We start from the raw sequence: 21,628 nt of genomic DNA, 5'->3' as shown, positions 1-21,628 counted from the left end.
AAATGTTGCTCCCCAAAAGTCTGACAATAGAATTGATAATAAAAGTTTACTAACCTAGTGAACATGCTCTATACCTAGTTACCTACTGATTACTATCGAGTACTCCAATGTATAATTTGCTGGTTTCACACTGCATACCCAGTGTTAGGCCCATAGCACACGGCGTTTTTTAAACGCGCTGACGACGCGCAGAGAACGCGCGTATACACGATTCAAACGAGATTGGATCGCAACCTTGTAACTTAAGCACACGGGGCGATTATAAAACCTGCCTCTTCTGCGCGTATACGCGCAGGTACAGCGGTAAGACGCGCTGTAGTCGCTCGTACCTTTTGCGTTTTGATCAGAGACTCCTCTTCTTCAGTTGTACAATGGCGTCGGTTGAGACAACACTGCTTACTTTGGCTTTAGTACTTCTTTTAAAAAGTAAAAAACGTAAAAAAAAGCGAATTTATTGGATAGATCCATTTACGAGTGAAAAAAGATTGAGTGGTCATTATCATACAACTTTTAAAAAATTGGTAATACATAGAAGATGGAAGAAATTTTATAATTGTTATCGAATGTCATATTCGTCATTCCAAGAACTTCTTTTGATTCTAAAACCTGAGTTAACTCGTCAAAATACAGCAATGAGATCATGTATATCGGCAGAAGAACGTTTGCTCATCACATTGAGGTAAGAAAACAACTAGTATTTATTTATTTATTTATTGTTCTGTTACATTTTAAATCAATCGTAAAATGTTATAAGTGCACTTAGATTATGAATAAGAGAAAAGATTTATTCAATATCATCATACATGTCAGATATGATATCGGAGTCATTTGTAACCGATTCATTGCTATCTAAATTTTGAAGTGAACTGACAGATTCGTTTCTTGGCGCTGATTGATTACTTGGATATTGTGGTTGAAATTCAGACTGATATCCAGATTCAGACTGATATCCAGACTGGTATCCATACTGATGTTCATATTGAAATGCACCTTGGTATCTATTTTCATTCAATATTCTCGATGAGTGTCCCATATTTTTATATTTACGAATTAAATTTATCATATCAGCTTTGGCCTCTAACTTAAATTCCTCTTTGATAGCAGAAAAATCTTTAGCTAACGAAATTAAGAACAGTATGTCGGGATTTTCAGATAAAATTGTATTATTCGCTTCCTTAGACTGTTTGAGATTTGCTGTCAGTGCTTCATACAATTTGTCTTGTGGGTCTTCATGTTTTGGAGTCTTTTTAGACTTCTTTGGTGAATGTGGTTTTTGAAAATCACAGTCTTGGTTATTCCCCAGTGCTGCATCATCATTTTGACTTGGAGATCTTATTTCGTAAAGCGGGTCTAAAAAAGTTAGCAAATTGGAATATATGTAGGGTCTTCTAGGTTTAGCTCCAGATCCACTGGAACAGTTATTGTTCTTCGCCTTGTCTCTTTTATAAGCGTCCTTAATGCTCTTCCATTTTCTTTGAAGTTCAATGACTGAAAACAATAATAATGTAAATAGTTTAGTTATTTATTAGGTTAATTTTAATTCATTTGAAATAAGTAGTTGTAGGTTAATTTTAATTAAATATGTAAAATTTACGATAACAAGAGAAGCTTTAAAAATGTTATTCTTTTCAGGTATTTAGCTACGGGTTGCTATTTCTCAGATATTCACTATGACTTTAAGTGTGGACAAACGACGGCAGGCATCATAGTCCGTGAAACAGTGAAAATAATATGGGATAAATTAAAAAACATCTGTATGCCAGAACCAACCGAGGAATCACATCTAAAAACTGCTGAAGGATTTATGAAATACGCAAATTTTCCCAATCTACTTGGGGCTATCGATGGGAAACATATCAGAGTTATAAAACCTCAACATAGTGGATCAGAGTATTTTAATTATAAAAAATATTTTTCCATCGTATTGCTTGCAATATGTGACGCAAATTACAGATTTATCGATATAGATGTCGGATGCTATGGAAAGGCTGCAGACTCAACAATAAATGAATGTAGTGAATGGACCAAAAAGATAAGGCAAGGAAATTATAATATACCAAATGCGAGACCAATATCTAATAATGGAGTGCCAATACCATTTACGTTTGTTGGAGATGAAGGCTTTGCATTATCTCAACATTTACAGAGACCTTACGCTGGAAAAATCTTGCCACGAGAGAAAAGAATATATAATTACCGCTTGACACGTGCCAGACGATACATTGAATGTACATTTGGTATATTAAGCAACAAATTTAAAATCTTTAATCGGCCACTGAACGTTAGCGTGGACTTCAGTGTGGCTATTGTGAAAGCCTGTTGTGTACTGCATAATTTCATACGTGAACGTGACGGTTATAATTTTCATAATTCTTTGAGTATAGTTGGTTTAGAAGATCCTCCTGAAGATGCAAGTTTGATTTCGATTGGTGCAAGACGGTCACAGGGACAATTAAGCGGAACTATGATACGAAATATGTACGCTGATTATTTTATTAGTGATGAAGGTGCAGTACCATGGCAAGATTCTAAAATTTAGGGTACCTACCAGTAGCGTAGGGTGAAAAAAAAGAAAAGTAAAGCCAGCACAAAAAAAAGTTTACCGCGTCAATAAACAAGACGTCATTAAATTACTTACATAAAAGTTCTCATCAAGACGAATCAAACGAGCCCAAACTTGATGGAATTACTTTGTTTTATTACGAAGATCCTATAGCCGACTTCCAGCTCCATCGTCAGACCCTGGAAACTGTCTGAAGACAAAGTACTCATCAAGACAAATGAAACGAGCCCAAACTCGACGGAATTACGTTGCTTTATTACAGAGATCCCATGGCCACCCTCCAGCTCCATCATGAGACCTTGGAAACTGTCTGAATACAAAATACTCATCAAGACAAATGAAACGAGTCCAAACTCGATGGAAGTACATCGCTTTATTACTGAGTTCCTATGGCCACCTTCCACCTCTATCATCAGATCAGTTCTACGTCATACATCATCATAATATTCCACTGTCATGCGATTTACACATTTATGCAAAATTTCAGCTTAATTGGAAACCGACAAGTGGGTCAAATTTAACTTACAACATTATATTGCAACGGACAAATGAAACGAAATAATATTCTTATAATAAAGATTGTAAGCTATCACAGATCGGCTTTACCCGGCTCATATTATCGACAGTGTTTGCATGTGGTAGTAATGTGTATGTATGCGTGAATCGCATACATTTCAAACATTTGAATTCCCATAAATATGAGCGAGTAAAATCGGCACGCGTAAAATAATATACGTGTGCGTTTGCGCGATTCAAATACATTGCGTATTTTGTATTCAGCTTATTGAAGAATATTTTGTGAAAGCGTGTAATGCAAGGTGACCGTTTGTGGCAGGTTCCTGCCATTTTGACAGATTAATTAAGGACAAAAAAAGCCTGGCATAGATTAATAATTTATATAATTAATTTACTGAGACTCTCAGTAAATTAATTAAATAAATTCTGCCAACTGCCAGGGTTTTTGTCATAATACAAAATGGCAGGAACCACAAATGGTCACCCTGGTGTAATGTAATTATATTGTTTGCGATAATTACGTAGATTAGTCGAATAGATTTTTGTAAGACTAGGGCTCAGTGAAGCTATTGTTGTAAATATAAAAAAAATACATATACCTATTAGAATCTGCCAAGGGAAGCCGATGGGAATCGTGTTGTATGGAGGCTACGCCACTGGTACCTACCTAATTACATGTTCTACTGTTTTACTGTTCTATGTACCGTCGCACTATAAACTATAATAAATTATTTTTAAATAAATATAAGAAATCTTACCTGCCAGGTTTTTTTCCTTACTGGTTTTTTCATTAAAATTGTTATAAAAAATTTGGCACAATTCATCCCAAGCATTTCTTTTTAACACTTTGTTTGAATATTCGGGCAGTAGTGAATTCCATGTAGCTGGACGATTGTTTATTTCTGTTATAAAGCGGTCGGTGTCGAAGGGTTCCATTTTAAACGAGATACACGCGCAGCACACAATAAACCATTATTGCAACTGAGGCGCGGGCGCAGTGGTGGACCCCCACCCCCTCTGCCCTACTCCGCTCCTTTGTACGCGCGTTTGTACCGCTTCAAATGCGCGTATACGCGCTTCATGCGCGCGTTTCTATTATCAATGCAAACGCAACAATTAGCGTTTACAGCGCCGAAGAAGCGCGTTCCTGAAACGCGCGTTATCAGCGCATTTAAAAAACGCCGTGTGCTATGGGCCTTACCGCTCCAATTGCAACCAACAGTTCAAACAAAGCACTTATTAAATGATTTCTAATGGTCAATATGGCAGCCATGACTGGGTTAATAGAGCAATAAAGAATATTCACAATTATTGGTTGAAAGCTCTAATCTCTGAGGAAGTACTGGACCGATTTGAAAAATTATGTTAATGTTAGATAGCACTTTTATCGAGGAACGAAGTAATTCCTTCGGGACGCGGCTTAAACCGTCGTCTTTGACAGTCGTTACGGGTAGTCAGAAAGTATGAAAATCAGTCTTACCATGGGGTATTGGGCATTGGGTTCCTCGGATTGAGGAGGTCAGACAAGCACTCGCTACCACAACATAGTTGGGAGAAGGCTAGGCAGATGATGACGTTTGTGAAACCGCTGGTGGAAGCTACTGTATTATAAACATTCTCCTTTTGGAAACCCCATATGCGTGACCAATATTACCCAAAACCCGATTATGCTCATAATGGTCATAATACCCTTATCTCTTATTTAACTAAACTCATTCCGTAAACTAAGGGTGAGGATACATTTCCGGCTAAAACGGCCAGTTTTCAATTAAGGACAATACACATAATCGATTTGCCCGCAGAATAATTCCTCATTAAGGATGTTAGAAAAAATATCAATTAGGGAGTTTGGAGTACCGGGAGTTTCATGTTTTGGGGTGTCAAGCCGTGGGAAATTTGTACTGGTAAGAAATTTATTGTTTGTTTGTTTGTTTACTCATACTTATCTAGGTATCGGTACAAATAAATAAGATGATATTATGAACCATTTTCAGTTGGAATTTGAAAATCATCCAATACATTTTCTTGCCAAAAATATAAACAGGTATTTTGCAATTTAGTTTTGCGGTCCTTGGCTAGGATGAGTAAGCACATTTTTGTACGCAGATTGGACTTATTTGATACAAACATGATATTGCTACTTAAATGGGTCTTAATAAGCTCTATAAGTAACTCTGAAAATACGTAAGCAGAAATAGAGAAAAGGGTAACCCAATTTCATATGGTATTCTATGAGAAGACAAGTAAACACAGCACGCCAATGTTTTGTTCATACATTTACATTTAGAGTTTTAGACTATCGTGAAAGTTACCTACCTGATGAAGCCTTTAAGAAAACCATAATTGCAATTAGATGCCAATAAGTACTATAAACCTTTGCCCTTCATTCGAACAGCCATATTGAAGCCATAGAAGCTAATAACTCGAATAGTTAGCGATTTGCAAGAAATCATTAAGGAAATGCACTATTTATGGTGTTTCAGAAACATGGGTAAATGTAGAAATGTTATTGGTCTTATAAATACTAGACTTTCGTGGTATCGACTGCCAAAGATATACATGATAATAATATTAAATTCCCTTCCTTATTTTGAGTATGTATGATTAGCAGCCTTAACTTTAACTTAGGTCTAGGTACGGTTCTCGCAGTAAAATACCCCTTTTCAGCAGTCGGGTAATAATGAAACCCATTAATGAACGTCAGCCACATTTATTCCATACCAAGTACTTGGCGGTAAATTCTATTATCACGCCTACTTACTACTGATCATAAGCGTGACAATAACCACGTATGAAAGGAATTTCAATTAATTCATGGCGTGCATCAGTTTTCTTTGTTTCCGATGGCCCCACGTGCATCAGCACCCCTCGTCAATGATGGTGTTATTCTATAGGGAACGCTTTGTGCTGAGCAATAAATTTTTGAAAGCACCCAATAAAATAATTTTAGTATGAGAAAAGCAAATAGGGATGAATTTACATCATAATTTTTATGTGGATGATATTGTGTTAGTTTTATGTGTGGTTTTATTATTGTAGATTTTACTTTTGAACTCAAAAGCCCTCTTAATGTTATCAATCTAGACTGAAATAATAGCTATTTCTTGTCTTACAATAAGATCCAAGTTAAAAATTAATGACCAAAACTCCAGACGATTTGACACCAACTGCCAACGAAAACCACACTCCCAAAATCAATTAGAACCACACAAAAACCAGACCCAAGCGGGCCTTTTAAACTTTAAACCCATTGTAACATCTAACTGCCCTCAGGCAGACTCCATATGTGGCACGAATCGACAATAAAAACAACGGAATGACCGCTCGCATATGGCGTAAAACCCGGGACATCTTAGAGCCTAAGAATATATGCACATGTGGACAAATAGGCCTTTTTTCTGCCTATTGTGTTCCAGATTTTTTTGGAGACTGCACACGTGTCAGTTTTGTGACCCAAATTTTGTAGCTGCCTTTTTACGTTTCGATTTGGCTCTTAAGGAGGATTCAAAAGGGGTGGTTTTGCTATGACACTTCGAGAAATATTTGCCACCTTTGGGCTTAGTTACGGGTAAACTTAAGTGAAAGATAAATTGCAATCAAAAGACATTCCAAAAGTCAGTTTAATCTACGAGATAATTCACATCTCTTCAACTTAAAATACTAACCAAACTTTCAGTATACATAAACCAGTCTTGGTACTACTCGGTCTTGAAACACAGCTGACCTACAAGCCAACCAATAATTAAAATTCATTCATCAACCTGCGGTCCCTTCGATGAATGCATCGAAGCCATGAATGCTAAACCCAAAGGGCTCCATACAACCTGTCCACATGGCATATCCGTTCAAAACACCTGAACATATCAATAAAATATGACATAATAGGAAAAGTCGTGTGTCCACGGCACGAGTGTACCGAGAACTGATTATTAACCACCATAACATGACCTCATTGGCGCCATTTTATTTTTGATTGTCTCGTCAAACTATTGGACGTGCTCACGCGGTTGGTGATGGGACGTGACTGATTTGAATTTGGAAGCTTTTTCAAATAGATACGTATTATATCAGCTCTTTTCGAACATCAAATATTCTGAATCTTACTTCTTTCTAGAAGAAAGAAGAAGTAACACAACAAACTTCCCAGTCTACATGTCATATAGCTACATAAGCAAAGCGTTTGTCTTACTACCCGTTCTTGGCTTACCTAATGTAGTCCCTATATACCAAATTCTCAATCGAGTTCGTATGTAATGATAAAACATTGTGCCACTTAATGAATCAATACGACCAAGAAAAAGGTCCCTCCGTTGATCCTTAAAATCGATGGATGCCACAACATTGCTGCGTGACCATTTCGCAATATTGCAATTAATTGAGACCGACGACCCAACACGTCGATATATACGACATATTGCAAGTTTTGAACAGATTGTGTAATTTGTAGGCACCATTAGATAAATTGTTATGGTACATCCCACAGTATGGTTACCATGCAAACCGCTGTTGTAAAGGTACCCATTGTGTACAAAAGTTCAATCTAGTTCATTAATGCCCCAATGAAAATGGGAGTATTATCTAATTAGTCACAATTGTAGGTCCCTTGGATAACGAGAATCGGCTAGTTTTAAAACAGGTATTGTAAATGGGGACACAGAATTTTGCGGGAAAACATAGTCTACAGGTAGATAATCTTACCATCGCACACAGTCGAAGTCGCTGGCAAGATCTAGTCTGAACATAAACAATACACCCACAGAATCAGCTATTAAATCAACGATATCTTAAAACAAGGTAGCCCCTAGCTGGCCGCCATTTTCGTCACCTGACCGAGCTAGGCCTTTTAAGCACAATATTCTAGAACGGGTTTGCATCCGGCTTGTGCAAGAGCTAACAATATTGAATTCTTATACGAATGTCCCACCTACGTCGTCGATGAGAGTTTGGTTCTGCTGTTGATAAGGCGAATGTGTGCAATATTTTAATATGGACATTAAAAATGTGTCAGAAATCGCAAGAAGGATGTTAAGTTATATTAGTTAGTATTAGATTGAAGAATCATCCTCAGAAAGGATTGAAAACCAGCAACATTTTTTTAAAATAGGTCATGGTAGAAAGCTGAGGTCATGTGACTGTAAGAATGTTCTTTTCGCTCTTTAACTCTGTCCTACATAAGTCGAAAGAAAAGGGCTATTTAAGGAAAGAATACCTTTGACCCTACATGACAAAAATAAACAAAACTAATTGAATTCGTCTACTTCATTCTCATCAATCATTACAACTAAAATTATTAACGGCCCAACCGCTTCATCCCATTACGCACTAATTCCAAATTCAAACAAAGAAAGGGCACAGAACTTTTAAATCATGTAATAGTGAGGAGACATTGACGTAAGAAAAACAAAATAAAGGCAGTGACACATTTATTAGGCCTGTCATTCGTTCCTACTTACGTGTGACAGCTCATAAGTTTTAAACCTTAATTTGTGATAAGCTAAATGTGTGGACGAATGGATGCTACCGGATTTCAGCTTTCACATTTCTAAAAGTATTGTTCGGTTATCGACTATTCAAATTGGGTCTTTTAGCGTCTGCGTCGATGGTTTTATGGTAACAAAACAGTAATAATCCGATGGTATTTCATCATATTAACGATAAGTTCTTGTTTAAAGCGAGTAGCTTATGAGATACTTAAGTGTTTTTTAAAGTAGTAAAACCGAACTTAAAAGTAAATTCTAAAGATAATAACGATTGACTCACAAACACAAATGTCACTTAAATTTACGATTCGCATAAAATCTAATAGAGTAGTTACTCGATACTAGTTTCTATATCCTTAACTAGGCAAAGTTAGCTCATTGGCGGCAGGTGTTTCAACTATCTGTGTTCGTAGATACCAACGTGTCTATAAATAAATCAACCTAACTACCTTTATTCCTAAGTCATGCTTGAGCCAAAGAACGACGTATAAAACAAAACAAAATAACAAAACACACCTCCATTTTATATTTAGTAACATTTATTGGCTTAACTGAACTAATTACAGCGTATTTCGAAATTTAAATCGACTAATTCGTCAGACAGCATAATCGTAATCGTGGCAATGCGCGTCACTATGCCATCGACAAGTTATGGCGCCAACAGCACTTCTTCTATTTTTAAATCGTTGACACTGGCTGAGTTTGTAATGCATTAAATATTACTTTATGGGCATCATATATTTTTTTCTTTTACTTTTTAATCTTGTATGTGTTGGGAAATCGCTCTGGTCTTCAATGTGACAAGTTATTAATATTAATAGTAACCATATACAGCAAATTCGATGGTTAACGGACATCACAAAAGGTCGCAAAGTCAAAAAACCCGTGCAACTATTCCTTAGGAAAAAACCTACTTAATTGATGCTGTTAAATAAAATTTACTCAATAAATTTACTTACCACTAATTATCTCGAGCACTTCAAACAATATGATTAACATATACTACATACATTACATGTTGTTTTTGTTGCTAAGCTATATTTTAATAAAGGACAATTCGATCAGGTTCACCCAAGGTACCTGATGCGCTTATGTACAATAACAGGAAATACCTCAAATTGTGAGACGGCCAGACTGAGCTAATTTTAGCATTTATGTGGAAATTCTGTGTACGTACCAGTGTATATTTTTCTTCTCAGTTTGCATCAAAACAGAAACTAATAGTTATTACATCGTGTTTTTGTCAAAGTATTAAATGCAGAGCGCATTTCACGCTTTAGTATAAACAGGTGAGTCTGACTTATTCAGACATGTTCCATGAGCCGCAATACTATAACAATCGCGCAAACGAATAAAGTCACTAGAATATAAAACACATAATTCAACATAATCTGCCTAGCTTTTTCCCAACTATGTTGGGGTCGGCTTCCAATGTAACCAAAAGCAGCTGAATACCAGTTTTACATAGAGCTACTGCCGATACACGGAGGAACTCATCATGACATTGATGATCATCCAATGGTCTATCGGGCCCACCGAGCCAAGCGTCACTTAATCTTATGACTGATAGACCCGTGCGGCTGTTACTTATCCTGCTACTTCTAAAAACATAACATGCAATTACCTCATTACCTTACAAGTTTTTGCAGAACCTCAAAACGGAAATAAATACATAATCAATTAATATCCTAGTATATTAATAATGCCCGACTTTCTCTCACGCTTCATAATCTTAATTAAATGTATATTTAATGTTGTAATTACAAGTTTACAACCGGGTGCGGGTAATAACAGCGAAATAGCCGGAAGAAGCGGTTAGATCAAGAGACGATATCCGGTCAAAATTTGAATGGACGGTCGTTAATGATAGCGGTGTAGGAAGTCACATAAGAGGAACTTAGTGAGACCCGTGAATTCGTATGCTTTAAGTTTCCAAGATAGGATCATAGAAGTAGGTACTCAAAATTCTTAATTACCTAAGTTTTTATCTTAATTTGACAATATTCAAGCTTAAAGCCTTCTACAATAGACGGACTATGTATGAGTAACACTGTAAGAATTTAACAATATGATCCAGCAGTTCTGAGATTAGCACGTTCAAGCAAGCAAACAAACAAACAAACCACCTCTTCAGCTTTAAAATATTGAGTAGTATAGAGTTATGCAAAAGAATTTGGTAAAGCTGTGTCTTTTCTTCTTTAGAGATTTTGACTTTAGACCACCTAAAACAATTCAAACGTTATCGGTATACAGATCTTCCAAATCAAAATAACCCTTGAACAAGATCAAATTAACATATAAACAAAAGTGGCACAATTCATCAGGCTTGGTCGTCACACTGTCTGTTGTAAAAACTCTAAAATCTTGAACACGAACCGTGGAAGGATAATAAAACCTATATTTTTGGCACCATTCCGGACTGTTTCGTTAACGACTTCAAGTTTTATGATATTTTTTGTAAAATGCTTACGAGTTTATTGTTAGAAATTTTGAAAATGTCTTTATAAATAGGTGGCAAGGGATATGTTTAGAATTTCATTAGTACGACAAAATAAATGAAAAATACATAATCATTATGGAGTCCATTTCACATACCGATTCAAGGTTTTTTCAGCTTTCAAAATTTATTTCGGATCTGGATGCTCTTTAGCTCGGCATCAGCGCAACTAGGAAATATGACATCATATACAGAAGTAAACTCATATCTACACATTTTAGCCCATAGAAATGATCACCATACCAACTTGCCACAAAGGCTTTCCAAATAATTCGCTTCAATTCAACACATAATCCCCAACAATTCATTCGTAGCTGGAAATATCGCCAGTCCAACAACAAAGCGACTCCCGCGCAGATCGCAACAATGGCAGACGACAGATGCGCGCGCACCACAATGCGAACTGTCAAATATCAGCTGTGATCCGCCATCTTTGATTTGGCCGTTATTATTTGAAAAAGGACACCTAGAGGTTTGAATTTATTGTGTGTGTTGAAAGCAGGGACAAATCGAATAGAAGGGTTTTTGTAAAAGTGTAGTGGTATTTGAGCATTGAATGCCGTATCGATGAGTTTTCGGGTCGATTATCAAAAACAATACACGAATAAATCGAGCTAATACTAATTAGACTCCATTGGCAGTCTTTTGTTATGGAACCCCAAAAATTGCAAACAACGAATTGAAGGATCGAATGCGATGTAATTCCCTTAGCTCCTAGGCGATTTCATAAAAGAAAATCTTTACGACATAACACCTGCTACATTTCCATAAAACGACTGTTTCCAAAACACCAATAATTTCAAAAAAATAACCAAAACGTCATCTTTTGTCAACAACTAAATAATACACATTAAACACGACACTTTATCTCGTACTAATCTCTGGCCCAATTAAGTTCTATTTGTGTAACTTGGGGTGGTCCAAAAAGGGAATAAGTTTGGAACATTTTGTTGTACCGTGGCATCGTACGACCTCCGTCAATTAGAATATGTCAGTTACTGTATTATGTCACGGAAGGACTCCCGAAAATGACAAGACAGTGGACCCTTTTAGGCTATTTGAAGCTATATGAATAAATTATTATCTTGCTACCAAAATTATTATGTAACTTAAAGAGTAATGGATTATTTACGTACTGACCTGTGACAATTTAGTTTTTGCCCTTAGCAGAAACAGGGAATTGTAAGTCAAGATAAGCTACCGAAAAGAATTCAACTTCAATGTCTGCCATTAAATATATACCCCTATAATATGTATTTCAAGAGGTTTAACTCCCTTGTATATAACGTACGTCATATGGAGTACATACTGGCAATTGAACCACATTCACATTTCTCTCCCAACTATCACCATTACAAATCAAAACATCAGCGTCAAATCTCCCGTCCGTACCGTAAGTCCCCACGGGTTGTGTCATATGACGTACTACCCGTCGCAGGCGCATTCCTCACATAAAACAGCCTTGCGCCTCCATGCCTCCATTGTCCAACTTAACACTCGTTTTTTTACTAATAGCTTCACATCCGAACGGTCATAGTATTGTACTTAAATTTAAAATTGATGTCATGGAATACCTTAAAGATTTTTATTTTATGTCTCATCACGGATTGGACGTCAAAGCTATTCTTAACAATGCATCTATTCTAGAGTGATCCGTCATTTGAAAATTCTTCAATTTGGAATTATTTATCTGGTAACCATTTCACAAAGTTCTTTTGATGCCTTTTATTTTGGCCTGGAGACTTCGTCGGTACTAAATTATACCTTGCCAAACATCAGACAGGATCACCATCATTTCTCCGGATAGCTATCGACTCATCAGAAAAGCGTCAACTTGGCATTTTATTTGTTTCGGAAAGTCTCATAACAATTTTTGACTGTAAAAAACAAGGAAAGTCAAAGTTTGTCCTACACACAACATGACTAACAACTTCAAGATTGTGACCTTCTGCTACATCTTCATTCATAACATTATACAAACCACCAACAAAAAGAATATCAAAATCAAATACCGGATCAAAAATCTTTATTTTTTACTGAGCACCGTCGGTGTTTACATTAGAAATATTTGTAGTGCCTGTTCCTACATCAGGAAACTTATTGGAATTAATGGCATCTGCCGGTTCCTTTTAGATACGAATCGACGGATAAAGGTGGTCTGCCGAAATGGAGTTATTTTAATGGTTGTTGATGTGGATTTTGGTAATAATATTAGGAGCGATCTGATTTTGATTGAATAATTAATTAATGAGTGGTGTTCTTTTGTATATGAAGACCTTGTAGCTACTTAGATTTTAGTTCTACCTGGCTTCGATGAACTGTAAAGGAATATTTTGATCAACAGAGAGGGGTAAAGGGTGGGCGTTTTGGGAGCAGTCTTTTGTTATGATTATATGATTCGCATCAAATAATTTAAGTTCATTAGCTTTATAGTTTTTATAGATACGCTAGAGGGCGTTTATTTTTTTTATCTACAAGCTGATACACTTCCTCTGGCACTATCATTTGCAGCATACAATCACAATGAAATGCAACTAATTTTTATTACGTATTTAATTGCTCCGATAAGCACTTCTGTAAACATTTATATTTTAACAAATGATAATGAATCGTTGTTGTGTCAGATGTAAAAATAACAACTTTTTTGTTTACCAACTGATATTTTTGTAGGCTAAAGCAATTAAAGGATAGTTAAAAATAGAAATGGCTTAATGTTTAGACTTAAATTGTTATGTTTACAAATTGATAATGTCGTTTTTAAAACAAACAATGCTGTGACAGTTGTAGGTTATAATGACAATTTCAATTGAACGTAATTTTTCGAGAAATGAGGAGTACTTTCGTCTAAGGTCAATTTTGAATGTAGGACCAGATCAAGTACTGCAACAACTATTGCGAATGATAACAACAAGAACCTTTTGCGCTCAATCGGTTTAGCCCTTCTTGAATTATAAATACCTAGTTTAACTAACACAACATTCCTATAATACAGATTCCCTCAACATAAAACCTCTCAACGGCCTTACTCTCCATTTTTTAAAACCCAAGTCCCCATCATAACCCCATAACGTATCTAAAAGGTCAATGAATACAGGTTTAATAACAAAATTGATACCGTCCATCCGTTAGTGAACTGGTATCGGATCAGCTGTTCGCCGCGCCCATGAGCTTGTTCCACCGGTTCTGATGGTGGACTAGTCAGATTTTGAACTTGAATTAGTTCGTAACGGAAAACAAACGGAAGAGGTATCAGGTTTGGTACAAACAAATGAAGTTAGAGTTGATTAAAAGAATTATACCAGAGTTATACGAATAGAGATATGGTATGAGACATATGCTAAAATAAGATTGTCAAAATGTGGATCAACGGAGAAGGACAGGCAGACTGATGGAAAAAATTGATAGATTGCCGAAAGAGGATATCAATAAAAAGGGACTGAATAGTAGCATACTGTTGACGGTAATTATAACAGAGTCACATAAAATCGTCAACAGTAATAAATGTTGCTAATCGTTAGCACCAACAGCTACTCCCTGCAGGTCTACCTGTGTCCCTAAGGAACTGATTTCCGCACCCGGATGAACTATAGCCTATGTCTCTTCATAAGCTCCAAATTATTAAATTTACAAATTACATACAGGTCGGTTTTGTAGTTTTGGCATGCTTATCGTTGTTTTAACGGACTTGTCAAAGTAAAGATTATCTACCAGATATAAAACCTACATATTTAAATCTAACCGACAATTTCGAATTAAGAGGACGAATTGGAATTTTTGGCGCCAAGGATGTCAATTTTTCTCAGTAAATACAAAACGGATCAAAATACAACTTGGTTACCTGAAAGTTCATGATATAAACCTTATTTTGTTAGTTGTAGAAACATGATTAGGTAACTTTTATAACAGAGAAAAATATATCAAACATACCTCTTTTTAAAAAGAGATTCACATATTATGGGCAAACGGGACCGATTAAAGCCTCTTAACTTTTTTAGTAGTTGAGTATATACATACTCTTTAAAATTGTAGTAGGATTTTTTATCAAATTATCATTTCTAAATAATAAAATTACAAAACCATTTTGTCGCTTACGACTTTTAGTTATAAGCTAGCGCGCGTATTGTTATCCTCGCCCCGCTCAGACGCTTCGACCCCTTTTGGCGCCTTAGATGCGCGTGCCGGTTATGGAATTATTGTTGACCACAATACTCCTACGCATACCAAATCGGAGACAACACCTTTGTAGGGTGAACGCGACAATAACCGGCCCCAAACTTCTCGCGGCATCTTTATGAGTCATTACGGGTACATCCGAATGTGCAAACATCGACGTATAACATCGTAAATACTATGCTTTATTGGTGACTATAAAAATGTTGATGGAAGAACAAACTATGTTTAAACTTTCTTCGGAATTTTGAAAATTACGTGTTTGTGGAAGTAATTTATTATTTGTGTAGATGATAATGATTGCATTGTATAGAAACCCAAATGTTATAGTTTCACCGGCATCCTGCTATATTTATCCAATAAACATTTTTTGAATATCTGGTATCAAGAGCTTATCTTAATCTACGCAATTTGTACCTTTACATTCGTTTTGCGGTTTATTGGAACTTCGGTATAAAAAATGTGTATTGTCATAATTGTGTCAAATTCCACCATAATGTTCACACTGAGTCACACATTTCTCAGTAATACCGAAACCATGTGTGGCCAATTCATTTTAAAAGCAAAATACTGCCGCTAAAACCGAAAACACCGACAAAAACCGTAATTTACGTTGTCAACATTCGATTGATTCTTTACTCGCATTACCGATGCCGCCTGACCGACAATTGGTGCAGTTACCTCAGTTAAATTCACCCTAATGTCTTATGAAATAGAGTCGATATTGAATGCATACATAATTTTGTAATCTTCGACTATGGTGTTCTACCATTAACCTGTAAATTTCTGCTTGACACCTTATTACTTCACTTCATTATATCCAATGAAAACTCAACCTTACCACTTTAGTCACAACGTTCAAATTTATTTAAGTGGACACAGGAAAACTGGGGGGCCATTCTGAACTTTTTGCATCTAAAAATAAAGTTGATAATTGCTTGTAAATGGTTTTTATCAAGGGAGGTGCATCGTATCAGCGGGGTGGCAAGCGGTACGATTGAGATATTTCCACTAAATCCAATAGATAGTATGTTTGTTTGTTTGCGCCGATATAATGGGGGGTCCGAGGTTCTAAGTAATGAAGATTGTCGGCTAAGGGTGTCCGTAATGATCAAGGGAGGCGACAGTTGGATTGTTCGACTACAAATGATAAAACTAAATAATGATCCGAATGCAAGATAAAAAAAGGTTACTCAGAGGTCCCGACAATTTTTGGTTTCTATCGTAAAAGATACGATTTTAAACCAATTTGTATTTAGAAAAGCTAAAAAAAAAACAATCATACCTTGGCCTTGAATTGCCTTGAAAAATTCAAATGAAGATCCAAAAAAGAGCTTAAAGGTTAAAATTATAATGAAGTTACTGCCGAATCAGAAAATAATTTCAGGTTAGGGAAGGAACATTATAAAATAACCGGCCAACCAAGACACAACACAGTCACGTCAGTCACATGCAACTTTGTTACGGCAGAAGAAATGATCTGCAACAAAACACGAAAATCAGCCGTAACAAAGTCTTCAAAATTAAATATTGTACCATTTTAACCCAAACAATACCACATCACGGCAATCAAGGACCAAATAGATCTATTTATCAGCTTCCATCTCAACAGCGGAACGAAATGCGTCCGTACATACATAATCCTTCTTGTCTATGTGTTCGTCACACCTTTGTTTGTGGGACAAGAGACCACCTTCATTATTTTTGGCACCTTTTGTTGTATACGCAATTTTTGAGTAACCGTTGCAGTTGTGGGGTGTTTTGGAAAAATTGGCAGAAGGAATAGTTGGTTTAGAGACAGTTTTATTATATCGTTCTACATTACTACTTTAGCTATTATTTATTTGAAACAGACAGATCGACATAGTCCTCTAGATTCGTGTGTAAAAATGACAGTATGGTTTACGTCCTTCCCTTACTAAGATAATAATTTTAACTATTGAGTAGTTTCCGATATAATGACTGACCTCTGTACCTTATAAAAATTAAGGCACATTTAGGTGCATAGAAGACCCAACTTTGACCCAAGACATCAACCATTTCACCATTTTTTAAAACTAGCACTACTGTATTTTTACTATCCAATATCACTTTCGACTCCCGTTTGTTTTACAAGCAGTTTATTGCCGTCAACAGTTTCTGCCCACCCTCCTTACTTAACAGGCTTAACAATACACCCCATTGACGTGTTTACGGTTTAATTGTCTACCTGTAAAACTCATTATGTCCCATAAAGAAATACATTGGTTTACATTTGAAACCACTCGCGATGAAAAGGAACTTAGTTTTGAAGAAGGAAATAATATAAAAGAACCTGTGACTGGTAGTGACGTAACTAATTTAGAATTATTTGCTGTAACTGTCGCCTATTGTGTTGAGGATGAGGATAATTGTGTAGAACAGTGGTTTATAACAGGACTTTAAAGAAAGGAAAGAGCTGACTGGAAACAAAATTTGTAGACTTCCTTATCAAGTAAAAAAACATGCAAAGATTTAACTAAGATAACAGGAAAAACTAAATAAATGAATGCACCACAAAAAACATTGAATCACAAGTATGCAAGACACCAACAACTTTTTATATTATCAATATTATCATACGATATTTTCCAAACAAATTCTCGCCTTTTGAGAATGACATCAACAAGTTTGACAAAAACGCATCGAAAGACCCGAATTGTACAACAATCAAGCCTTCTAATAACACACTAAGCACTGATTCCCTATTAGCTGCTTCAATGAACAGAAACATAAGAACAGGTTGCAACAGGTATACCGATACTGGACAAACAAGGGTTGTGTGTGACATGTCAATACTTATCTGCTATTGTGCTTAACGACGCATCACCGGAAGCTCCGATAAGAAAACAGGTACTCATCATTATAGAGACGATAGCGGTGGACACAAAGTTAAATAGATAAAAGTTAAAAACAAAGTTTCGAAATGAACTATGAATGAAGAATTCGGTTTAGATATGATAAAAGAAAGTGTTCAAACTTACAATGAAGCAGAAAGCTAAGACTTGAAAGTTTTAATGACAACAATTTGACAAATATAACAAGGAAGACTCTACAATCACGAGGTCTTGCTACAAGCAATAATTGTATGCCAATATAGTTTTACCAAATGAATCAAATTAAGGCGTTAAAAGAATGTTCCATAAGTCTGCATCCTTAAACACTACCGGACCTAACCGTAAATCTTAAAACAAGAAAATAATAGGTATTAGCACCAGACTAACATTATTCCACTTTTTATCCCCATACAAGAAGATTGCTGCTCTTAAAAGGTTACATTACGTTCATTTTATCTCTTCGATACCAATTTTTTGCACTCCATGATCACCAGAAGCATACTACTTATTATACATAGTAACACGATACTTCAATCGAGTCAGTTTTTGTGCAAACAGTGGACCGGTGCATGCAGCCACTTTTTGCGATTTCAACAACCAGCCAAACTTGGTCTTTCCTGATTCTAGCTTCACGAACTCCAAGTTTGCAATAACGGCTCGTGAGAGTACGGTTAGGGGTCTTGAAGGCTGGTCGTCAAAGGCGAATGTACGACCTTGTTGATTGTACGTAGAAGTGGGATCTGAATTGGTTGTTACAATTCGAAGATGAATGATTTTGGTTTTGAGGAGTATGTTGAGTGAATTGCAAGATTTTGAGATGATACTGCAATTCTTTGGATGATTTGTTAGAATTTTGATAGTCATGGTAATAAAGCTTCTGCTTTCTCTTTCCTAAGACTAGTTAGTCTCTATTACAACCTGATAGAAGTTTGTTTTTTTTAAATTATTCTTGACTTTTACGAGTAGAATGACTTTTAGGAAGGGGGATGCAAACCAAAATATGGCGATATGACACAAAGATTTCAAAATTAGAAACTGTCATTTACGCAAATATTTTTTAGAAATAGCTCATAGTTAAACAAACACAAAACAATACATAAAGCATCACGAGCTTTTATTAATGATGCGTATAAAGACATACGATTATGATTTACTCTCCATGAATACAAAACACCCTTTGTTTGATACGACGCAAAATCGTATCGTTCATCGAATCGCAAAGGCCACCGATGCCTCCAAATATACCTTAAACAAGTCGAGACATGTCTAAAGTCCGGATTAAAGGCTTATCGATAAAAAAAGATTCAAACAAGACATGATTAAAAACAGGAATAAACCACACGCCCAGTAAGGGACAGGAAACCGTGAATTTTAAACGAGAACACTTATTTTTATAAGTTTTATACCTTTACCGATATTCGAGTTATTCTTTGGTTGAGTCCTTGTTTAATTTTTGGAGGGCAATGCTACATTTAAATCTTATTTGACCCTCAGACTCATGGAAAAGAAAGAAATATTGAATTCTATGAGTAGCACAACAAAATAAATCCATCAGTATCAATTAAACATTTAATTACTAGTTATCCTCTTGAAATGACGTAACAGAACTCGAGCCTTTGTCTCCCATAGTTCTTGATAATGACGTATCCTTATCATCTGCCTTGATTTAATCATTATCTTCCTCTTTATCAGTATCGATTTATTGTCATTGCAGAATGTCTTAATTTAATGCAACAGAAAAAAATATGTTCACGCGTTAATTCTTATCAACTCCTATTATTTCAAGATTGACTATAAACCTAAAGACATAAGGCGTAAGCTTTTCCTTCTTACCTTCTCTGAAGCTTTTGGCAGCAAATATTGTCTCTAATTCTCAATCTTCCTAATCCTTTGTTTTCCGTCTACAAACACACTGCTCTACCTCTACCTCTAAGTCTCGAATAAAAATTAACATTTACCGCTCCGCTTTCAAATCGAATTAGGTTATTACCATCAACAGATCTCTTTGGACAAGTAATGACGTGTCTCCTATCCAAGACCTGCTATTCACGACCTTGCTACGACCTAGACTGAGCAGGATTGCAGGTCAACGCACCTCATCTGTCTGGCTAAAGATTAGTGTATGCCAGATTAAAGCTAGATTTTATTCACCGCTTACTTTTATGGAAATGTATTTTTGTTTCTTTTACTTCGAAACTGGTTTGTATTGTGAATGTTTGGCGGATATTGGTTGTGCATTTATTGGTCTTGCTATGTCTGTATCTGATTTTGGTTTTTTGTATTCGTTTTTGGCTACCATTTGTTTGAGTTAAAATTTCGCACTCTATAGTACTTCTTGGATAAAAATATTATCAAGGTTCTGAAGATGATGGATAGGTATAACTTTAAGGGTGATCGAGACATTCAAACTTTTGTGCAAATCCTTAAGGCACATACAATACAAGACAAGGCAAGATTGACCGCTACCGTGTTAAGACAGGTGCGTTTTGTAGAACTGCCCTTATTGCAGAAAAGTCAAGGATTCTCCAGACTTATGTCACCATAGCTTGACTGTTAAACTCACAAAGGTTTAAGTAAATGTGTTTTGTTAATCAGTTAGTCAAAAGATAGATAACAAGCCCTTTTAAAGGTGTTGGGTAATAAAACAATAACGATTGTAGTTAAACAATAAAGTTATTGTTAGAGTCTTCTTCACAATTGGTGAATACTAGTGACTCTATCAGTGACCTTTCTACTTAATCTAAGTTGAAAAACCACATAATACTGTCAATATGTTTTTTATGGCATTTTAACACAATAATCGTGCTAATAGCAACAAATTAAGAAGTCAACGAACTTATCGAAGTTACGCGATATAAAACTTAAAAATTAATTAGCTTATTTTTGGCACACTTCTTAATTGAAACCTATTCATTAAATTGTGAACAATGAACTTCGAAAGCTTTGTTGTTAGTCTACCTGATTCAAAATGTCCTAGAGCACAAATCTTCAATTCAGCTTGATACCTCTTTTACGTCACAACACAATGACATGCGCCAAGTCCAAGGGGCTTTTATTTTTCCTCTGATGGCAAAATCATCAAATGACCCCGCTGTGGGTTAGCAGCAGTGAGGGAGTGTCAGACTTTTACTGACTAAAAATCCATCGTCTTCCTTCGTAGCCTTTTATGTACCAGGGCCGCGGTAACTCTTTCGAACAATCCTGCAGCCCGCCAAGGGGCTTCAATCGACCTTCACAAATTAACATCATACCATCACCCTTAAATTACATCAGAGCCTTTCCAACAAAATCATGGAAGCATTCCTGGGTCCTTCGGGGGCAAAAATAAAACAAAGTTGCCAGTCCACACGTGCGGCCGCATCTGCGCAAGGTGCGCGTGCGCAGCTGTCCTCGCCAACCACCGCCTGCGCACAGCGACCATAAACATTTAAAAATCTCGCCGCAACGCCCTGCACCTTTGCTTTCAGTCAAATTTTAATAATGAACCACTGAGTGACAGTTCTTGCTCAAATTCTGCAATAATTCCTGTATTTAAATTGTAGTAATG

At 36.1% G+C, this 21,628-nt stretch overlaps 2 protein-coding genes across 3 annotated transcripts in view; one reads left to right on the top strand and one right to left on the bottom strand.

Annotated features, from left to right (window-relative positions):
* The window catches only part of LOC110369716 (TNF receptor-associated factor 4), a 91,618-nt gene that overhangs the window by 34,503 nt on the left and 35,487 nt on the right, over positions 1-21,628 (bottom strand). The window lies entirely within an intron of this gene.
* Positions 145-3,497, top strand: LOC126055591 (uncharacterized). Its single transcript, XM_049845541.2, has 2 exons — positions 145-679; positions 1,633-3,497. Exons 1-2 carry the CDS (start codon positions 372-374, stop codon positions 2,537-2,539), a joined length of 1,215 nt encoding a protein of 404 aa, XP_049701498.1. The 5' UTR covers positions 145-371; the 3' UTR covers positions 2,540-3,497.

The sequence above is a fragment of the Helicoverpa armigera genome, chromosome 9 (genome assembly GCF_030705265.1).
Source record: "Helicoverpa armigera isolate CAAS_96S chromosome 9, ASM3070526v1, whole genome shotgun sequence".
Taxonomy (NCBI): domain Eukaryota; kingdom Metazoa; phylum Arthropoda; class Insecta; order Lepidoptera; family Noctuidae; genus Helicoverpa; species Helicoverpa armigera.
Note: the sequence above shows the minus strand (reverse complement) of the source record. Positions and strands in the feature narration are given on the sequence as shown.